Raw genomic sequence first — 20,060 nt, forward strand, 5'->3', positions numbered from 1 at the left:
AAGGAGGGGGCTATAACCGGTAGACGTCCAGCCTCCAGCCTATCGACGTCTTGCTCTCTCTGAGAGTTCTCATCCAGCTTGTGCGGAACAAGATGTATCGTGTATGCCTGGGCGTTCGCGTCGAGAGCCTCCTTTGGGGTCGGCTAGGGATGAAGTAAATTCAGCATTGTTTTCGGATAGACAGACTTTCTGGACTGGGTGTCGAAGGTGCGCCGAACAACGTGCGCTTCTGGCTGGGCTGGACTTGGGTTCCTAGCTTGTCATCAGACGCGGAACAAAATCATTCGACACGTCTGTGTTCTGTAAAAATATGGAGATGGGGTTAGCTCAGGAGGTGACGCTCAAGCTCTCCTGGCAGTTCGATTGGCTGAGTTGGAGAAGATTTGTAACGTAGCCCCCAAGGTACCAATTCCCAGCATCGTTGTCACGTGGGATGCCCCATGCCCGGAAAACAGATGATCTTCAAGTCTTGTATTGTCATAAAACTCCAGAACTCCCAATGCTCCCGCCGATGCCATATAGCTGGGTCCCAAGAAGGAAAAAAGAAACAAAGAAACGCCACCAAGGTCTAAAGAACAAAGACACGACAGGAAGAAGGACAAAGAAAAGGGGCACTTAGCCGCTCAAGACAAAGTCGATCTTGGTCTTGCACTCGTCGCCCTCGCCCCAGGTCTTGAAGCCGCAGCGGCCGCAGCCGTGGTTACGGATGTCCTGGTAGTCACTCCACATCTTGTTGCCCGTGGTCTTGCAGCTCGCGGGCCCCTCGATGAAGACCTCGCACTTGCCGCTGCGGGAGCCCTTGCGCAGGCCCGAGTTCTTGCCGCCGTAGTTGACGGCATCGGTGCGCACGAGCGCCGTGTTGACGGCGTGGTCGCACGTCTTGATGAAGTTGACCCACGTGTTGCAGTTGATGGACCCCTTGCACTCGTAGCCCTCGCGGCTGACGAGCGGCCAGGACGGAGACGGAGACGGCGGAGAAGCGCATCTTGATGGACTTGGAGTGTTAGTGTTCTGGTTAATATGAGACTGTAATGGACGGGATGGCGGGTTCTGTATCGGGTGCTAGCGTGTGGGAGGTGGTCCGAGGTGGTGGATCCTTTGTGGAAGTCGAGTGTGATGGTTTGTGGATGTCCAAGATGTTGCTGTTGAAGATGATGATGATGATAGAAGAGAAAAAAGTCTGACTCTCTCGCCAAGATCGCAGCTATTATATACACCTTTGATCGAATTGTTTTTAGAATCCCCAAGCACACCTCCCTGATGCCAGCAATGCTTGCGCATCTGGATATCGCCAGCCGTACCCTGGCTGACCCTGTCCAAACACCTCCGTCCGCGCGCCGAGAGCTGGGCCCTCCTCGTCATGCAGCCCAAGACTGAGGATTACTATGCGCATGTGCACATCTCCACAGCTCCTCTCGACTGCTGTTGGTGCTCGCGCGTAGTGTACTCAGTGCTGTTGGGCACTGCTGCGCCACCCCGGAGCTTGGGACTCCCGGACCGGGAAGGTTGAGGCGGTGTTATCCGCCCACGACACGCGCCAGCCCCTACCCATGCCCGCAGGGGGCTCAGGCACATCGGAAGCCCGGCACCAGACGCCCTACCGCGCCTGCCGACTAAACTGGCCCCAATGGGGTTGCTCGCTGGCCCCCAACCCTCGGATTGGGGACCCTGTTCCCTGCAAGAAAGTAATAACGAAATTCACGACAGAAGCAGTCAAGAAGCCGCAGCACACATTTCAGCTACAGCCTGCCGCGACAAGCCCTCCCCCCAAATTGACACCGAGGTGGCGCGGGTTGGCTGGAGCTCCCGCCAGACAAAAAGAAAGCAGGCCTCTGCGTGGGAGCTGTTTGGCCACATCAATTGCAGTTGACAAGTACGCAATGTATCAATGTGTCGTGATGCACCAGGCTCCCCGGGCGAGAGACCCTCAGGGCTCACGCGACCCCGCCCCCAATGCGTTGACGAGCTGGTCCCGCTGGAGTCAGCAAGTGCGGGGGCACCGTTCCACAAAGGCTACAACTACAGCCAATGCCGGACCGCCAGACCGTCCTCCCCGGGCGGCTGTCAGCCAGCATGCGATAATAATATCGTGTCACATTGGCGGTTCGGCTTCAATGCTACCAACCGCAACCTGCAGCTAGCGACCGCCGCCTGCGCCTCCTTTCTCAATTCAGCTTGCCGCCAATACTACCTTGACTACAAAGTCCTCAGGTGGGTTTGTTTACCATTACTAGCTTCCCCCTTTGGTCACATCCTCAGCTTGTGGGTTACTGTCACTCGTTCCAGGAGCTCCCAAGGCCCAAAGGATGCATCTCTTCGATTGTTCTATGTCTAGCATCTAGCATGTAACCAGGGTATTGTCTGTTACATTTTTAGAGCCATTCTGCTCTAGCGCGTGGTGTAGCCGCCGTCCACGACGATGTCGGCGCCCGTCGTGTACGTGCTGGCGTCCGAGGCCAGGTACACGTAGGCGCCCCTGAGCTCCTTGGGCGCGCCGTTGCGGCCCATGGGGATCATGGACTTCCAGAGGTCCTGCGTCTTCTGGTCGATAAAGTCGGAGAGGCCCGTGTCGATGTAGCCGGGCGACACTGAGTTGACGCGCGCAAATTCCCTCCACTCGTTGGCCAGGGACTTGGCCATGTGGATGCAGCCGGCCTTGGCGACGTTGTACGAGGTCTGCTCCTGGGGGAAGTTGGCAATGCTGATATGGCCCCTTGCGTTAGCTATTGATGGTCCAAATGTAGCGTCGGGCTTTATTCTAGGCCACCACCACTTACTGTCCCGACATGCTCGCTGTGATGACGAGCGAGCCCTTTCCGCGCTTCCTAAAGTGCTCGCCGACGGCCTTGGCACAGTATGCGGTGCCGCTCAGGTCGGACTGAATGACCTGGTCCCACTCCTCGGCGGTGCTATCAATGACGCCCGCGTCCGCCGTCCGGCCCGAGTTGGCGATGAAGACGTCAATCTGGCCAAAGTCGGCGATGACCTTTTCCACGAAGCCCTTGACGGCCTCCCACGACCTGATGTCGCACTGGTACGCTCCCGTCTTGACCCCGTACTCCTTGGCCAGGGCCTCGGCGTTCTTCTGTGCACCCTCGAGTCTGCTGAAGGCTGTGACGATCACGGTCGCGCCCATCTCGGCGCAGCCCCTGGCGGCTTCCAGCCTGTTGTGATGGCGAGTTAGCGACCGTGTTCCATCTCCTCTCGAGTCCTGTCCCCGTCGCTAGATGTTCCATATTCCATACCCGATACCGCCAGGTCCCGACGCGCCCGTCACGACGACAACCTTGCCCTTCAGGCTGAACATGTCAGTCAGCCTCTCGGTCTTGGGAACCTCGATCATTTTGGCGATGTTTATGTGTGTGGAAGTTGAGTAGAAGAGGTAGGACGACGGCTTGTCAAGTCGGCGGTGATGAATTGGACCTGGAAATAAAGCGTGCTGGGTAGGATGAGGGAGAGGGAAAAGGAAAGAACCTTACAGTCATGCCGAAGGACTAGCAGCCACCAAGGTATATATATGACGCAAGCGGAACCTTCGCTCGACTTGGTCCGGCTTCGAGCTTGTCGCCGTTCCCGTCACCCCACGCCGTTGCCGAGTCCTGCCGGTCCCCGCCCGAGCGCGGGATGACGAGTCAGTGGAGTGGGCGTGGAGTCGCCGCCGCCGCCACTACTGCACGTTGGTGAGCGGCAGTGGCCTGTTGCTCTGACGTCGGCGGCTGGCGGGCTGCTTGTCAAGCGCTTGCCCGCCATCATGTGCAATGTGCCGCGTCGCACAGCAGCTTGTCAAACCGGCTGGCCGTGCCTAGGCCAAGCAGATACGCCGGCCCGGCCGAAGGGACCAAGCAACTTGAGGGGCTTGGGAGGCGCTGGCGAACGGCTGCTGGCACTTTTGTTTGTGCAGCACAAGTGGCCGCGGCCAAGAAGCAACTGGGAGGGGCGGGCACGACGAGCTCAGATGTGGCACCTATTATTGGCCGGATACTTGGCAGAGGCGCATGCAGGTTTTCAGGATATCAACGCCCCACCAAACCTTCCCCTTTGAGCCCTCCTCAGCGGCTTCCTGACGTCACCATGCCAAGGCACCGAAGCCGCATCCACCGTCACATTGATCACCGCTGCTGTGCGCCACGTGCCTTGCTCTTGATCCTCGCTCCTGGCTGGTCAAGGTGTGGCGCCGTAGACTGTGCCACATTCTCTCTCACGTCGCTCAAAGAGATGGTCACAGCCTTGTGGAGATACAGATGCAGCAAGTAGCGACTCGAAACAATTTGTGCCGATGCTAGGGATGTTGTAAAAACTACCTGGGCCTGGGGACTTTGCGCCGATGTTGTTCGGGCGTTTGGTAGACCAGCGCAGCTTGGACAACGATAGCCTTATAGGTGCCGGCGATGACCCGCATGTTCATGCGCCCTAACCATGCCACGATCTCGCTCTCCCGCGCGTGCCGAAGACCAACTACCGCAAACAGATAAACATGAGAGGAAAGGAGAAGTTGATTGGCCACATCGGCCCTGTCCGGCTGTTGTCGTCTTCCCCGATTCGGCCTTGGAACCAGGTACCAACGCCTCCTCCGCCCGGGCCTTGGGCGGGCAGAGCAGAGCGCATAACCTTGGCGTTTCTGTGCGCGGCAAGAATAGCAGGCGGCCAAGGGGGAAGTGGTACCAAATAGGAGATGTGAGTCCAAGGATAATCTGAAACACGGGATTTTGTTCTGTTTCCTCCACAATCAGCAACCCGTCAGCCCATGAATCACCGTTTCTATCGGTTGATCATCTGTGGGCCAGCAGGCCTCATCCCGGCCACGAACTCCGCGGCAGTGCTGAACATGGGCCTGCGGCTCCAAGAGCCTCCAGACGCCATGGGCGAAGACATATAAAGACGAGTCGGTCGTCGCCAGCAAGACAGCATCGAGAGGTTTCCATCAGCTCACCGAGCGAGGTCAGGCAGATCAACCGCCTATACATGCTTTTCTTTCACGTTTGGACTTGTCTGTGTCGGGTACACCCTTTTACATTCTTTTCTCCATCCGGCCAGGCTGCGTTTGCTCCCTTTATTCCCCTTTGACCACGCGACTTTCTGTCAATTCTTCCACCATGAAGTTTTCCACGATCTCATCCGCCTCTACGGCACTTCTCCTGCTGCCCCAACTCGTGTCGGCGCACTACCTCTTCCCGCACTTCATCCTCAACGACAAGGTTTCCAAGCCCCAGGAGTTCACCCGCGAGCACGACAACGGCTTCATGCCGCTCAAGACCCCGGAAATCCTGACGAGCGACGACATCCGCTGCAACAAGGGGTCCATGAACCACCGCACCCAGCCCAAGACGGCCAAAATCAAGGCCGGCCAAGACACCGTGGGCTTCAAGACCGCCGTCGGCAACGTCTTTCACCCGGGGCCCATCACTGTACGTACAGCAACGGTCCATCAGAGACACGACGGGCAGGAAGCTAATCCGTCACCGCCCAACCGCAGATCATGATGTCCAAGGCCCCTGGCAGCATCGCCGAGTACGACGGGTCCGGCTCCTGGTTCAAGGTGTTCGAGATGGGCACCAAGCTCCCCTGGAACGGCAAGGACGACGGCTGGCTCACCAAGGACAAGGACCGCTTCACCTTCAAGCTCACCGACAAGATCCCCGCGGGCGAGTACCTGATGCGCATCGAGCACATGGCCGTCCACCAGCCCTTCAAGCAGAAGGAGCTCTACATCATGTGTGCCCACGTCGAGGTCGAGAGCAGCTACACCGGCCCCGAGCCCGGGCCGACCATCAAGCTCCCCGGCGGCTACAAGGCCGACGACAAGGCCTTTGGGCTTGACAGCTGGGCCAACCCGCCCCCCAAGGAGGCCTTTGCGCCCGGGCCCGCCCTGTGGCCCGGCGGCGGCGGCGGCGGCGACGCCTCGGCCAACGACACCCAGCCCGCCGCACCCCCCGCCCAGGCTGGCAAGCAGAGCCAGCCTGCCAAGGGGAAGCCCGAGACCAAGGGGAAGCCCGACACCAAGGCGAAGCCCGACACCAAGGCGAAGAGTGACAGCATCAAGGAAAAGTCCAAGAAGGTGAAGCGGATCCTTAGGGCTTAGGTTTCTTGATCTGTGTCTCTTCTCCTCTTCTCTTTCTGTCCGCCAAGCTAGATTACAGCTTCGGGCAAATTTCACACCACCGGACGAGCAAGTCTGGCTTGCGAGATTGCCATGAGATCGGTGAAAACAGGAACCCCTCTGAGCTTCCATTGCTATTTTTTCTTGTACATGTATTTTTTCTAGACAGATTTATGTGACATGTGTATCCGCCCATTAATACCAGTGCCAGTCTTTGTCTTTGCCATTTCCTAGCTGAAGGTGAGGTTCAATATCATCTATTTGTTGTCTCTATATAATTACAGCGCTTCCGGACGGTCGTTCTTGGGTGTCGAATGCGGTTGTATTGGTCAACCAGTCCTCGGACTCACGGTGCCGGATGTAGGGGCCTTTGCCGGTCTATCTAAGTACCCTTCATCAAATATATTAATAAACAGCCAGGGTGCGCAGCCAGAGTGCCCCCATGCAACATTGTTCGCAGAAAACCCCTGGTCGCTGACGCCAGAGTGCGGAAATCCCTGATATCACACCACTTCGTAGCTAGCCAAGGACCCGGGCAATGCAGGAGCAGTAGATATTTCCTCCAGGCGTGGGACAACGGCTGCGCTGACATCAACTATGAGCGAGCGCTAGAGGTGGGTGGGGCGTGGGAAATCCGAAAGGCCCAAACCCGAAGGCGGCCTGAATACCGCTCGAAGCTCCTAGATGCCAACCTCCGACAACCCTCATGTGACCTTGCCCTCTTTGCCTTCCTGCCCTAGTTCTGGGTAGTCCCCAGACCCCTACCGGCTCTCCATGCCTTGGGGGCCGCCCCGCAATGACATAGGCTCAAGTCCAGCTAGGGCTAGTTTTGGGATTTGATATTGTCCTCCCGCTGAAAGCTGGCGAAAGAGCACGAACTCTTGGCCAGGAAGCACTGCCCAGCGCACCCCAAAGGAAGGAACAACCAGTCCAAGCTCGAGCCAAGCCCATTGAGCGGTGCGGAGCCCACCAGGCAACGCTGCAGAAAAATCCTTTAAAGCAAAGTTCTCCCACCGTTTCCCGGCCGCGTTCCAAAACTCCTTCACAACACAAAAAACATCAACATATCAACATAACCAAAAACAAAAAATGCATCCTCTATTCCGACGCCTGCGCACCATCATGCGCACTCAGTACCGCATCTTCATGCGCAAGACCTTCTGGCTATCGCCAGTCAAGTCTACCATCCTTTTGGTCGGCTGGAGCGCCGTCGTCCGGTGAGCTTTCCTGTCCGCCCTCTGCCGCCGCATCCCGACCGAGACCGCCTGCTGACACCTCGTTGCCTCGCAGCGCCGCCATCGTGGCGGAGAAGGACCGCGCCGCCCTCAATGAGGAGCAGGCAAAGCGCCGCCTGTCGTAGAAACGGGGTATGTACCATGATCTCTCTTCTCTCCCGTCTCTGCCGCCATCTCCCGTGACTACGATCATCCGCTGACATGTCTTTCCTAGGCAGCGAGCATATCTCCAACGCGAAGATGGAGATACATGATGCCTCCAAAGAATACCTTTGGAAGCGGCGCTGAGAGACTTCAAAGGTACGTGATATATCTTCTCTTCTCTGCCATCCTGTGGTCAACCGGGGCGCCACATTCAAACATCTGCTATCCCTACAACTGCACACCTCATCTCAGCACACATCTCCTTCCAAGATTTATGCACATCTCTTCCATGCGATGCCAATCGAACTTTTCTCCAAACAGCCTCCTGCCAGCCCTCATCACCATCTCAAAGAGTTCCTCCATACTCTTCGCAAACTGCCTCTACCACACAACCACAACCAGCATCCGCACATCTATACCATAGCTTGATTTCTTCACCGTCTGCAGTTGACTTCTTTTTGTCATTCAAGTTGCTAACCAAAACCTCCTCTAGCCATTGTAAAGTACTATGGCTCAGACACAGCTGTGTCTGGATGGCCGATCGCGACCTCCTCTGGGCAATCTACGATTCCTACCGCCACAACCACACCAAGTGTCTCGACATCTCGCGTCCAGACAATGGGCTATCAGTATACCATCAAGGCTGCAACATGCTCTTATCCAACATCATTTTCTTTCATCGTCAAGCATTACGATATTATTTCTTAGACTCATTCATACCGCAGATGTTTGCAAATTTCCTTTTTTGTTGAACCACTTCCAAAATTATATGGATATGAAAAGCGTTGTTTCTGTACGGAGGGGGAGGAGCCTCTTCCTTTTCATTCATATGGAAGATTTCCTCGGTGTTGCGACGTTTATGGGAAGTCCAGGCGTGCTCAACATTCAGGAAATCGTCGATTTGATTGGAAGGAGCAGGCTCCTTTTCTTCTATACAGAGAGGTCGTTTTTTATATTTATCTAATTTCGGAATTGGTTTTGACAGGGAAAAAGTTGCGCAAGTATGGGCTATGTGAATAAGAAGGGAATAGGAAGGGGCTATGCCAATATCTATCAATACCACACTGCTTGATGCCATGTGAACCAACATGACGCGCTCTTGCCGAGCAGCCGAAGTGAGGGGGCCGGGTGGTGGGGTGGAAAGCCGACGCCCCTCATCAGCCCACGGTGCCTTGGCCGTGGCCGGGACGGTGCCTGGTCAGACTATCACCTCGTCTATCCCCAATCACCGAGATAGGAAGGTCTTTGGCTCAGCTGCTGCAAGGGCCATGGATAAAGACAGGAAAACACTCCAGACTCCACTTTAGCCGGCTGCAGCCGCGGCCTGTGCTGCCATCATGGCGGCCAGGCACAAGAAGTACCATTTGCGAGGGAAAGAAAGAGGAAAAACCCACCCAGTAACAGAGGGGTTGAAACTGGAGATCGCAGGGGCCGTGGTGACTTGGGGGGATGTCACGAGACTTCAAGAATTTCTCGTCGATTTCTCTCCTTCTTTCACCAACTTCAACAATGGCAGTGACTTTATGCCAGCACGTGACCCCCCTTTCGCCGCCCCTGTGATCTCCAGTTTTAACCCCCCTGTTGGGAGGTGGGTTTTTCCTTTTTCTTTCCCTCGCAGATGGTAGACGACAGACGGTCAAGGTGCGGCAGGACCGGCCGACATGGGGCGCTACGCCCGTTCAGGAGAGTCCGTAAAGGTCCCAGGGATCACAACCCCTATTGCGGTGGATGCAAGGTACATTTTCTTCCTTAGAAAACCAAGCCAAACTGATGTACCACCAGGATCCACCGTACTAAGGTTTGTGATCCCTGGGACCTGGGTTGCGGCCGGGGGTTGCATTCCACCTCCCAATTTAGGCGACGGCGGTATCGCTTGGCGGCGGGTCTGTCCAATCAAGCACCCACACAATAATCTGGGCCTCAATATCGTGTTCCCACCTCCCATAACGAGAGCGACGCGGGCGGGCAATGCAAGGGCACCGAAAGACACTGGGGCGGCTGGCTGCAGCCGAGGTGCCAGCTCTCTGGAGTCGGGATAAGAAAAAGGGCTCAGCTTCCCCCTCGTCTCCCGTCCTGCCGTCTCCTCGTCTCCCCCCACGGCCCTCCCCTCGGTCACCTTGCTCGCTCGGGTGTCAGTTAGAACAAGCCCTCGCCCTGTCAAGATGAAGAACGCCATCGCCGCCGCGGCGCTGCTCGCCAGCACCCTCCCCGCGGTGCAGGGCCAGAAATGCATCCACCGCGTGACGGGCGAGCGGCTCGAGGCCGAGATGAAGGTCGAGGCTGTCCTTGAGCGGGCCCAGAAGCTCCAGGACATCGCCTACTCGACGCCCGGCCGCAACCGCCAGTGGCGGCAGCCCGGCTTCGACCTCACGATGGACTACGTCGAGGAGACGCTGAAGCAGACGAACTTCTACCACATTGAGCGCCAGCCGACCGTGTTCCGCGTGGCCCGCGACCCGGCAAACGTCACGGTCGACGGCGTCGACTACCCCAGCTCCGCCATGACCACCACGACGGGCAGGGAGCTCGTCCCCGGCGTGTTCAAGGGCGTCCCCATCGTCGTCGTCGGCGCCCTGGGGTGCGAGGCGGCCGACTACCCGGACGCGACGGGCGCCCTCACCCTCATCCTGCGCGGGTCCTGCTCCTTTGAGACCAAGTCGCAGCTGTCCAAGCGGGCGGGCGCGGTTGGCGCCATCGTGCGCAACGCGGCCGACAGCCCCTCGTTCGGCAACGGCGTCCTCGGCGACGACGTGGCCAGCCTCGTGCCCACGACCATGATGCGCTACGAGGACGGTGTGGCCCTGCTGGCGCGCGTGCAGGCCGGGCCCCCGGCGCTCGCGGACCTGGCGATCGAGTACGTCAACCTGACGAGCTACAACCTCATTGCGACCTCGCGGCGCGGCAACCAGAGCAACATCATCATGGCGGGCGCGCACGCCGACTCGGTCGAGGCCGGGCCCGGCGTCAACGACGACGGCAGCGGCACCGTCTCCATCCTCGAGACGGCGGTGCAGCTGGCCAAGTTTGGCCTCACCAACGCCGTCCGGTTCGCGTGGTGGACGGCCGAGGAGGACGGGCTGCTGGGGTCCTACTACTACACGCGCAACGCGCCCGCAGCCGAGCTGGCCAAGATCCGCGCCTACCTCAACTTCGACATGGTGGGCAGCAGCAATTTCGTCTATGGGATCCTGGACGGCGACGGCGACGCCTACGGCACCGCGGGGCCCGCGGGCTCGGCCGAGATCGAGGCGCTGTGGAAGGGCTACTTCGCGTCGCGCGGCCTGCCGTCGGACCCGTCCGAGTTCTCGGGCCGCAGCGACTACGCCGGGTTCCTCGACGCGGGCATCGCGTCGGGCGGGCTCACGACGGGCGCCGACGAGGTCAAGACGGCCGAGCAGGTGGCAAAGTACGGCGGCATCGAGGGCGCCATCCTGGACCCCTACTACCACACGGCCCAGGACACGGTCGCGAACCTTAACGGCACCGCCCTGGGCGTCATGGCCAAGGGCATCGCCTACGCCATCGGCACCTACGCCCGCAGCTTCGACGGCTTCCCCGTCCGCGCGCCTGCCGCCAGGCCGGAGATGAAGCCTTTTGGCCGCAGGGCCGACGCCGCGTCGTTCAGGCTTGGACCTCTTACCTTGTGGCGCATGTGAGGCGCTGTTCGGGGAGGATGATAAGTGGTGATGTACGCATGACGATGTTGGGACGGCTTGATGATGGTGGATGTGAAGCAAGGAAAATAATGAAAAAATAATGAAATCTCTCAGCTGTAGTGTAATGAGCGTTATGAAAGAACCATGAGGATTGGCAGTCTACCCACTTTGTGTGTTTGGGATTGGATGCTTCTTCATGTGGGTGGTCCATCTAATCTTTACGACTGCACCAATCATGCCCCATCTCATGCACGTCCATCTCCTCCAAACTTTGTCTTATCACGTCCCGCAGTCGTGACCCGGGCAGATCCAATACCGCCACCACCCCCGCACCGCTTATCTCGACCACATGCGCGAAGCTGCCGCCACCTGCGGGAGCCCGATCGGGAGACTTTTGCCAGATGGGAAGGCGCCCTCTACGTCAAGTGCACTTGTCTGGCTACGTCCCCCTCACGGGCCGCCGCCTATCTCGGCCTGGACGCTGTCCTTATTCGACCCGTGCTTCCTCCTCCTCTCTTCTTGCTTCGTCGCCGCCGGCCCGTCTAGGTCTTGTCAATCAAGGACGTCTGTGCCCCCCCTGGATCTCTTTGCCCGCGACTCCGATCGTCGAGCCCCAGTGTCCGGTTCACACAATTAGGCCCCGACTGGAACACCGAGCAGAAGGCGCACTTTGGTTAAAGAAACAGCAAAATTCGGACGAAAGCTTGTCGGAGTCGCCGTGCGCCTGCCACCCCCGAGCCTCCGCCAGCGCCGACTCGCACATGTCTGAAGACCTCTTCGGGTCGGGGATTGTGACGACCTGTGCCAAAATTCTTCAAAGGCAGTTCGGCAGCTGCCACCCATCCTGCCTTCTCGAAACCACACAGCCTCCTCGGCAAAGCGCTGAAGCGACCCCGACGTCATGACAGACAAGAAGATAGTTGGGGCCGAAAAGCCCGTGACGTCGGCCCTTGCGCCGGGAGAGGTGGCCGTCCTGGACCACAGGTACAACCGCGACGACGAGGTCCTCGCGGCCCTGGGTTATAAGTGAGTGCGGCAGCTGGGGGGAGCTCCCTCGGGGCACAGGCAAGAAGAAGCGCGTCAGAGATCTGGTGCTGAATAGCCGCCACAAGGCCCGAGTTCAAGCGCGAGTTTACGCTCTGGACGACATTTTGCGGTAGGTCGCCGAGGCCGTGATCCTGTTGCATGAGACAAACCGCCCGTGGAAATGCTCACGCTTGGACGCTGCGCTATTGCATGACAACTAGTGTCGTTTGCCGTCCTCGGCCTGCTACCGTCGTTCGCGTCAACGCTGTACTACGGCATGGGATATGCAGGAACCCCGGGCATGGTCTGGGGCTGGCTCGTCGCCCTGGTCTTTATCGCCTGCATAGCCGCGAGCATGGGTAAGGTCCCTCCCCCTGATCCGAACCCTGGCTACACGAACTCGAACACTGCGCTGACACCACCCACCCCCCACAGCCGAGCTCTGCTCCGCCATGCCAACCTCGGGCGGCCTCTACTACGCCAGCGCGGTCCTCGCCGGCCCGCGCTGGGGCCCGTTCGCGGCCTGGGTGACGGGCTGGTCCAACTGGCTGGGCCAGGTCTCGGGCGCGCCGTCGGTCAACTACGGCGTGGCCGCCATGGCGTGCGCGGCGGCCTCGGTGGCGGACCCGTCGTACGTGCCCGAGCACTGGCACGTCTTTTTGGTCACGCTTCTCCTGATGGTGGTGCACTCGGCCATGTCGTCCATGCCGACCCGCTGGCTCGCAACCTTCAACTCGGCCGGCTCGACCTTCAACATGGCCGCGCTCGTCGTCGTGGTCGTCCTCCTCCTCGCCGCGCCCGGCGGCAGCGCGCGCGAGGCCGCGGGGCTCCCGCGCTTCAACGCCTCGCGCGACGTCTGGGGCTCCTTCTACCCGGGCACGGGGTTCCCCGACGGCGTGGCGGTGCTCATGTCCTTCATCGCCGTCATCTGGACCATGAGCGGCTACGACTCGCCCTTCCACCTGAGCGAGGAGAGCAGCAACGCAAACGTGGCGGCGCCCCGCGCCATCGTGCTGACGGCCACCGTCGGCGGCGTCGTCGGCTGGGTCCTGCAGGTCGCCGTCGCCTACACCGTCGTCGACATTGGCGCCGCGCTCGCGTCGGACCTGGGCCAGCCGTGGGCCTCGTACCTGGTCCAGGTGCTGTCGCGCGACGCCGCGCTGGCCTGTCTTGCGCTTACCATCATCGCCGGCTTCTGCATGGGGCAGGGATGCATGATTGCCGCGTCTCGTGAGTGTGGTTGAATTCTGCTTCCTTTCTGTGTCGCCTTAATATCACGGAACGCTGCTGACACAAAGATCGATCTAGGTGTGTAAGTTGTCCATGTAATCCTGTCGACTGACGTGGAGAGACGCTCTTTTTCTAACCCGAGCCGTGACAGCACCTTTGCCTACGCCCGCGACGGATGCTTCCCCTTCGCCAGGGTTTGGGCCCGCGTGAACCAGACGACCAAGACGCCCGTCAACGCCGTCTGGATGAATTGTACCGTGGGATGCTTGATGCTGCTGCTAATGTTTGCCGGCGACCTCGCCATCGGCGCCATCTTCTCGGTATGATTTCCATACCATGCGCGCAACCTGTTTCATCGCTACAAGAGCAAGACTAACCATCAGAACCTCCTCCCCCCAACGAACAACAGATCGGCGCCCTCGCGGCCTTCTTCTCCTTCACGGTCCCCATCGCCATCCGCACCTACGTGGTGGGCGCGCGCTTCCGCCCGGGGCCGTGGCACCTGGGCCGGTACAGCTGGGTGTTCGGCACGCTCTCGACGGGCTTCACGGCCCTCATGATGCCCGTCCTCTGCCTGCCCACCGCCACGGGCGACGACCTGAGCGCCGGCACCATGAACTGGACCGTCGTGGTCTGGGGCGTGCCCATGCTGCTCGCCGTCGCCTGGTTCGTCGTCGACGCCCACAGGTGGTTCAAGGGCCCCAGGATCAACGTCGAGCACATGCTGGCCGGGCCCGAGCGGGAGGCGCACATCATCCGGGGCACCGAGGCGGCCGCGAGCGTCAAAGAGTCCGTATAGGTGGGGAGGGACAGGACGAGGTTTGGAGAATGCCGAGTGCAGTGTTCATGATGACGCGCGATGCAGCATTTCGTGTCCATGTTTCAAGTCGGAATGCCGTTTCTATTGTATTTGTCTATGCCACCCCCCCAAAAGAAAAGCCTAGAACAAAGACGTTAACGTCGTTATGCCAAGCCCTTGCCAAGGGCTGGCTTCCCAAATAACAAGTCCCAAAAAAGCAAAATGCCAGAAAAGAGACGCGGCCGCCCAAGCACCGGTATGCGACGGGTAAAAAGAAAGAGCTCAAGCCCACTTCCCAAGGGCCGACATGATGACGATGCCGCCCACCAGGCCGGCGAGGGCCAGCGCGGTGGTGACGGGCCCCGTGTGCAGCAGCTCGGCGCCGGGCAGCATCCAGTCCTCGGCCCACATCTCGACGACGCCGACCCAGACGAGGATGCCGGCCGAGACGGCGTCGAGGGTGCCGATGGCCAGGATCGTGGACCTGTTGTTCCCGTTGAACTGCTGCAGCGCGCCGATGCCGATGGCCATGCCGACGGGGGTGACGAGGGCAAAGGGCGACGCGAGCAGGAGCTTCCCGCCGAGGGAGAAGTGGGCCGTCGTCCGCGGGTCGTTGTCGGTGATGGGCTGCTCGGTCGAGGCCGTCGTGGACCCGTCGTTGATCTTATTCTCGGACTCGGTCGGGCGGGCGGCGGCGGCGGCGGCGGCGTGCGCGTCCTGCTCCTTGTTGGTGCCCAGGGCGGCGATGCGGGAGCCGAGCGCGATGCCCTCGAACATCTGGTGGAAGAGGATGACGACGAAGAGGGTCAGGAAGAAGCTGTCCCCGGCGACGACGAGGGTGATGCCGATTACTGGCGGAGAGAAAAGTCATGATCAGCACGCAAGGCACGTAAATGTGATGGACGGGGCGCTTTATGGGAGAGCGTCTCTCTTACGGATAGAGTGAAAGATGATGCCGCACTCAAGCACCAGCACCGTCACCGTCTCGGGCGAGAGCCTGGAGACGCGACCCGGCGCGCGGGCGGCGCGGGCGAGCACGACGCGCTTGCCGACGTACTCGACGGCGAAGGAGAGGAAGATGCCGGCCATGACGATGGCGGACGTGACGCCCTCGTACTCGAGGCGGCCGAGGCACTCGTTCGCAAACATGAGCTGGGCGTGCGTGTAGAGGTGCACGAACGCGGTCGAGATGATGACCCCCGTGCCGAACTGCTTGAGCACCAGGAAAGCCGTGTGCGTGCGCGCGGGCCACCAGCGGATCAGGAGGATGGGCATGAAGACGCCAAAGGCGCTCGTCGCCATGATGACGAAGATGAGGCCGACGCGCAGCGGGATGTTGTAGTCGCGGTTCACCTTTTCGCAGCTGCCCTCCTCGGACTCGGAGCCGCCGGTGCAGTGCCTGGATGGGGTCGCCGGGTTAGCACATGTCTTTATGAAGTCCCCCAGGGAAGCACACGGCAGTCCAGGTAGATGACGGACTTACTCAACGCCTGCATGAAAGTGGCAGTGGCGGTTGGAGCCGCTGGCATTACCACTTCCACTGTTACCGTTGGCACCGCTCGAGGTGCTTGCGCCCTGGACTCGAATCTCGACTTCTCCGCCGCCAGGTGCCATGCAGAACCTACTCAAAGTCAGTCTCTGTCGCCTCAACACAGCCAGTACCTAGTGGTACTTGGAGAGACAAATAAACTTACGTGTTGGAGCCGTGAGCATGGCAATCCGTGTAGGTAGCAGGCGGCTCCGTCGTAGCAGTGGCGCCAATGACCTGGAACTCGGTCGTTCCCCACATGCAGAATCTGTGGCACAGTCAGGACGGGTGCTCAAGGGAACACAAGGGGTGCGGAAGGATGGGCAACTCACACGTCACTTCCGTGCTTGTGACATCCGGACACGGCGGTGGGAAGACCGGTAACGGCGGCAGCACTGGTCGCCGACGTGGGGGCCGGGGTCATCGCGGCCGAGGCGGCAGCGGCGGAAGCAGGCAGAATCTGGACCTCGCCTCCAGGATAGTTGCACCACCTGAACACGGCCATCAGCAACAAGGTCGACGACGGACGCCCGAGGCCTCTCAGTGAATAAACTCACAGGTCGCTATTATGCTTGTGGCAGCCGGTGTAGGAGCTCGGCGGGCCGCCCGTGGGCATGGCCACCACCCTGAACTCGGTCGTGCCCGCGGTGCAGATCCTGTGACGACGGCTTGTTAGAAGACTGAGCCGCCTTGGTGTGCGTCGACAATGGCAGCGGCCGGCTTCCGGGTGGAACTCACTGGGTGGACGATCGGACAGAGCACAGTGATACCGCTGTCGGGTCGGGAGCGGCGACGGCGCCCGTGGTCTGCCGTGCGACGAGGGAGGCGACAGCGCTGCCGCTGCTGGCAAAAAGCGCCGCGACGGCGACGCGGACCAGAGCTCGCGTCATCATGTCCCTACTTTGTCCAGATTATCATTAAAATCCTGACGGCATGAGAGTCCGGTCGAAGGGGCCTGATTCGCGCGCGTTGTCGATGTGCCAAAGGTCTTTCTCTTGTATATTTATGCGAGGGTGGCGGCCCTCTTGCTTTTTCAAGGCGGAGGTTGGTAGGAGGTACCTGGCGGGGAGCCAAGGTCCCAGGCGAGAGAGAAAACGGGCAAAACAAAGTCCTCCTTCGGTGGGGTTGACCAAGGGTCCCCAGGCCAGGAGGAGCAAGTCACAGCCCCAGTGTTGTAGGCACCCTGATGGAAATTCGACAGAACAGGATACAAGCCCGGTTCTTCTCAGTTCATAAGAAATGTTTATAATCGAGAAAACGGGGTTACCGCGGTAGTGAAGCTGATAAAAAGCAGATATCGGTCATGGGAAAGGAAAGAATTACATATACATCAGCTAAGGTGGGCGCCAGTCCTGGGCCACCATTCTAACCAGGCTAGCGTCCAGATGGTACCTAGCCGGTACTGGTACAACTCGCGAAAACCGGGAGGGGTCGTTGACCATATGTTGCTCCCTAGCTATGGTGAAGCAGGAGGGGATGTGCTTCCTCGCGCGCCAATAATAGCCTCCTGGGCAACATCCACATGCTGATCTATGAGAGAGACATCGTCAGAGGCTAACTACAGGTACTATTTCCATGATCCTGTTTGCTTTCCGTATTAATGCCCTCGGGAAGGGGGAGCCAGCCCGCTAAGAGGGTTGCGCAACACTTCCCACTCGGAATGACGGACAAGGGGAACGGGCGAAAACCTGCGAGCGGAAAAAAAAAAGAAAAAAAGCGGCTGGCAGACATCCTAACGGGCGGGGTCGTTTGCGTTGTCGCCAAGACCATGGCTCCATCTAAAGCGAGAACCTTGATGGCCGGCCTGGGTTGTCGACACCATTGGCCGCATTCCTCTTAGCCTCTTCCCTCGGTCGGAACGTCGCTCTCCACCGCCAAGCTGATGAGCAGTCCAGTGAAGAGCATCTGAGAACCCTGATGGGCAGCAAGGACGCCCCGCCCCCAAATGTCGACATTTCGTCCACGCCGCGCGCACCCTGATGGTCGGCTGTGTGCACATCCCCACACCTCCTTTTTTGGCTTTGCGCAAACTCACCAGTGCCGCCCTGCTCACGTTTTCTCATCATTTCATCATCTCATCCACGATGGGACCCTTTTTCGTCCCACGCACGTGGTCTTGGTTTCGGGGCATCCCGCCAAAGCCTCGTGCCGTTCTATCCCCGTTTTGTTTCGTTTTTCTTTGTTTCGTTCCTGTGCGTGCTTTGTGAACTGTAAAACCCTAACCGGAGCTCTGGGCCCAAAGATGAACAAAAACGCTCCAACGGTCGGTTGCGTCAGTTGTTGTTTTTCTTTGTGATCTGCATGATTGTCACAGGCTCGTTTTTCCAGCTGCCAGCTGGGCGGGAGGTGCTATTTTGTGTGATGTCTGCACGTTTTCGGTGCTCCGGTTGCATTCCGTCCTTCTATGGTAGGTATTTACTGGAATCCATGTGAAAACGCATTAAAAACTGGCTCTCTCCCTTGCCTAGTGTGACTAGGGGAGATAGAAGAAGAGAATATGTCATTATGTCCATTATTTCCGTCCCGGTGTCCCCACGTTCCAACGCCTTTTTAGACCCCAGCTCAGGAAGCAGAAAACGTCAATGCTCAGAGAACAAAGATGGCACCAGCAGCGGCGGCGACCGCAACGGCAGCGGCGTCAGCCCAGGCGCGTCCAGCCCCAGCCGCAGCGGGCGCGGTGCCCGAGGCGGCGCCAGTCCGAGTGGTGGAGGCCGATCCCGACGTGGCGGCAGCGGCGCTGTTGGACGAGGTAGTAGTGGTGGTGGCAGAGGCAGCAGCACCCGAGGCGATGGCGGTGCGCGGGCCCGAGCAGTGCCAGTGGTCGCCGTGGGGCTCGCATCCGAGCGAGGCGGTGGGCGATGGCGGCAGGACGCCGCCAGAGCTGTGGTCGTGGTGGTCGTCATCGTGGTCGTGGTCGCCATCATGGTGGGCGCTCTTGGAGCTCGTCGTCGCCGCGGCTGACTGGCTCGCGCTTCCGGCGCTGGCGGCCGCCGTGGTGCGGGGGCCGTCGCAGTGCCAGTGGTCGCCGTGGGGCTGGCAGTTGACGGACGCGGTCGGGGAGGGCGGCAGGGTCTGGGCCGTGCCGACGGACGCGAGGCCGAGGGCGGCGAGGAGCCGGAGGAGCTGCATCTTGGATGTGTGTGCGGGGCTTGGGCTTTGGGGGGATGCGAGGTTTGGAGCACGCTTATAGTGTGGCCTGGAGAGTAGGTAGGTAGGTAAGTTCTGCGTGGTGGTTGGTAGGTCGGCAGGTGCGTGAGGCGGGTCGAATATGGGTGGATTTATATAGGGGAGGTACCAAGGAAGGACTGTTAATTCCCAAGTTTGTTGCTCACCCGGGCGGCTGAAAAGTCAAACGAGCTTGCCAGGTGTGGTCATCAAAGTGAGCCAGCGGTGAATGACACCTAGGCTGGGCTTCATGGCATTCCATCATTCCTAGGATCCCCTCTCAAGTTTGGCCCCGTCTTCGTCCCCCCACTGCGCCTCCGCGAGTTGGCTACCCCATCTAGCCGCAGTTTGGGCACCTTGATGTCCTCCGAGTCACCCAAGTAGATACATGTACTTGTACATCAGCCACATGCTCCGACGACCCCCTCCGAGCAGACCTCGCCCCACGTCGCAGTCCTGGTGGTGGGTAGACTCCCGTTCCCCTGTCCAGACCTTGCATATCCCTCGGTCATTTACATCACATATCCTTTCCTCCGCCCCTCCTCCCTCCCCATTCTAGCACTCAAACAAACGCGCAACATAGCAGACGGCCCCCCGAACGGCGGCTTGGCGGCGCTGGTGGCGGCGCTGGTGGCGGGGCGCTAAGGAGGCCGAATCCTTCCCAGCCTGACCAGGCCACCTGAGCATGACCAAGACGGCTGCTAACATTCGCCAGCCCCGGGCTTGGCTACAACTGCATATCCGCTGAGTCTTGGCGGAGTTGCTTTTCGGTCAACTGAGACCATCAAGGCAGGTTGCGACGTATACCTCCCAGTTAAGCTCTTACTCGGTGCCCGCCGAGGTGGCGTACAGGTGGTGTTCCCGAGCCCGATCTGCGAGCTAGGGCGCTGCTATTGTTGCTCAAAGAGACCAGATACGTACCGAACCGATAAGCAGCCACTAAATACCGCAGTGCCTCTCGGCGCCGGCCCACCGTGACCGGATCATCCATCCTGGGCAAAAAGCGGGCGGACCGATCATGCCCCTCGACCTCTCTGCAGCCACATCAGCATGTTCAAGCTGTTCGCCTTGTCAAAATGGGTGTCCGAGTCCTGGACGTGTGCGAGGTGCAAAAGGCATTTGTCTCCTCCAAGCCCCCTTGAATCCTTCGTTTCCGCCAACTTCTGAATACCAAGCAACC

At 59.6% G+C, this 20,060-nt stretch overlaps 8 protein-coding genes across 8 annotated transcripts; 4 read left to right on the top strand and 4 right to left on the bottom strand.

Annotated features, from left to right (window-relative positions):
- Positions 1 to 615: 615 nt before the first annotated feature.
- Positions 616 to 1,393, bottom strand: GGTG_08737 (hypothetical protein; the record flags this gene model as incomplete). The annotated part of the gene is made up of 2 exons (XM_009226579.1): positions 616 to 985; positions 1,302 to 1,393. The coding sequence occupies 2 exons, from the start codon at positions 1,391 to 1,393 to the stop codon at positions 616 to 618; spliced, it is 462 nt and encodes a 153-aa protein (XP_009224843.1).
- Positions 1,394 to 2,298: 905 nt separating this feature from the next.
- GGTG_08738 (sorbitol utilization protein SOU2) lies at positions 2,299 to 3,469 on the bottom strand. The gene is made up of 3 exons (XM_009226580.1): positions 3,246 to 3,469; positions 2,778 to 3,164; positions 2,299 to 2,701 (listed from the first exon to the last, which is right to left on the bottom strand). Exons 1-3 carry the CDS (start codon positions 3,341 to 3,343, stop codon positions 2,389 to 2,391), a joined length of 798 nt encoding a protein of 265 aa, XP_009224844.1. The 5' UTR covers positions 3,344 to 3,469; the 3' UTR covers positions 2,299 to 2,388.
- A 1,589-nt stretch (positions 3,470 to 5,058) lies between these two features.
- GGTG_08739 (hypothetical protein) lies at positions 5,059 to 6,220 on the top strand. Its single transcript, XM_009226581.1, has 2 exons — positions 5,059 to 5,405; positions 5,474 to 6,220. The coding sequence occupies exons 1-2, from the start codon at positions 5,094 to 5,096 to the stop codon at positions 6,077 to 6,079; spliced, it is 918 nt and encodes a 305-aa protein (XP_009224845.1). The 5' UTR covers positions 5,059 to 5,093; the 3' UTR covers positions 6,080 to 6,220.
- A 966-nt stretch (positions 6,221 to 7,186) lies between these two features.
- GGTG_08740 (hypothetical protein) lies at positions 7,187 to 7,457 on the top strand (the record flags this gene model as incomplete). Its single annotated transcript, XM_009226582.1, has 2 exons — positions 7,187 to 7,314; positions 7,388 to 7,457. 2 exons carry the CDS (start codon positions 7,187 to 7,189, stop codon positions 7,455 to 7,457), a joined length of 198 nt encoding a protein of 65 aa, XP_009224846.1.
- Positions 7,458 to 9,388: 1,931 nt separating this feature from the next.
- Positions 9,389 to 11,396, top strand: GGTG_08741 (aminopeptidase Y). Its single transcript, XM_009226583.1, has one exon. It carries the CDS (start codon positions 9,639 to 9,641, stop codon positions 11,130 to 11,132), a length of 1,494 nt encoding a protein of 497 aa, XP_009224847.1. The 5' UTR covers positions 9,389 to 9,638; the 3' UTR covers positions 11,133 to 11,396.
- Positions 11,397 to 11,413: 17 nt separating this feature from the next.
- GGTG_08742 (hypothetical protein) lies at positions 11,414 to 14,422 on the top strand. Its single transcript, XM_009226584.1, has 7 exons — positions 11,414 to 12,158; positions 12,245 to 12,288; positions 12,380 to 12,517; positions 12,594 to 13,388; positions 13,467 to 13,470; positions 13,540 to 13,708; positions 13,798 to 14,422. Exons 1-7 carry the CDS (start codon positions 12,034 to 12,036, stop codon positions 14,185 to 14,187), a joined length of 1,665 nt encoding a protein of 554 aa, XP_009224848.1. The 5' UTR covers positions 11,414 to 12,033; the 3' UTR covers positions 14,188 to 14,422.
- GGTG_08743 (zinc/iron transporter) lies at positions 14,244 to 17,130 on the bottom strand. Its single transcript, XM_009226585.1, has 7 exons — positions 16,454 to 17,130; positions 16,273 to 16,371; positions 16,048 to 16,206; positions 15,882 to 15,983; positions 15,671 to 15,808; positions 15,123 to 15,586; positions 14,244 to 15,038 (listed from the first exon to the last, which is right to left on the bottom strand). The coding sequence occupies exons 1-7, from the start codon at positions 16,606 to 16,608 to the stop codon at positions 14,470 to 14,472; spliced, it is 1,686 nt and encodes a 561-aa protein (XP_009224849.1). The 5' UTR covers positions 16,609 to 17,130; the 3' UTR covers positions 14,244 to 14,469.
- A 1,171-nt stretch (positions 17,131 to 18,301) lies between these two features.
- GGTG_08744 (hypothetical protein) lies at positions 18,302 to 18,844 on the bottom strand (the record flags this gene model as incomplete). The annotated part of the gene is made up of 1 exon (XM_009226586.1): positions 18,302 to 18,844. One exon carries the CDS (start codon positions 18,842 to 18,844, stop codon positions 18,302 to 18,304), a length of 543 nt encoding a protein of 180 aa, XP_009224850.1.
- Positions 18,845 to 20,060: the final 1,216 nt, after the last annotated feature.

Source organism: Gaeumannomyces tritici (assembly GCF_000145635.1).
Source record: "Gaeumannomyces tritici R3-111a-1 unplaced genomic scaffold supercont2.4, whole genome shotgun sequence".
NCBI classification, from domain to species: domain Eukaryota; kingdom Fungi; phylum Ascomycota; class Sordariomycetes; order Magnaporthales; family Magnaporthaceae; genus Gaeumannomyces; species Gaeumannomyces tritici.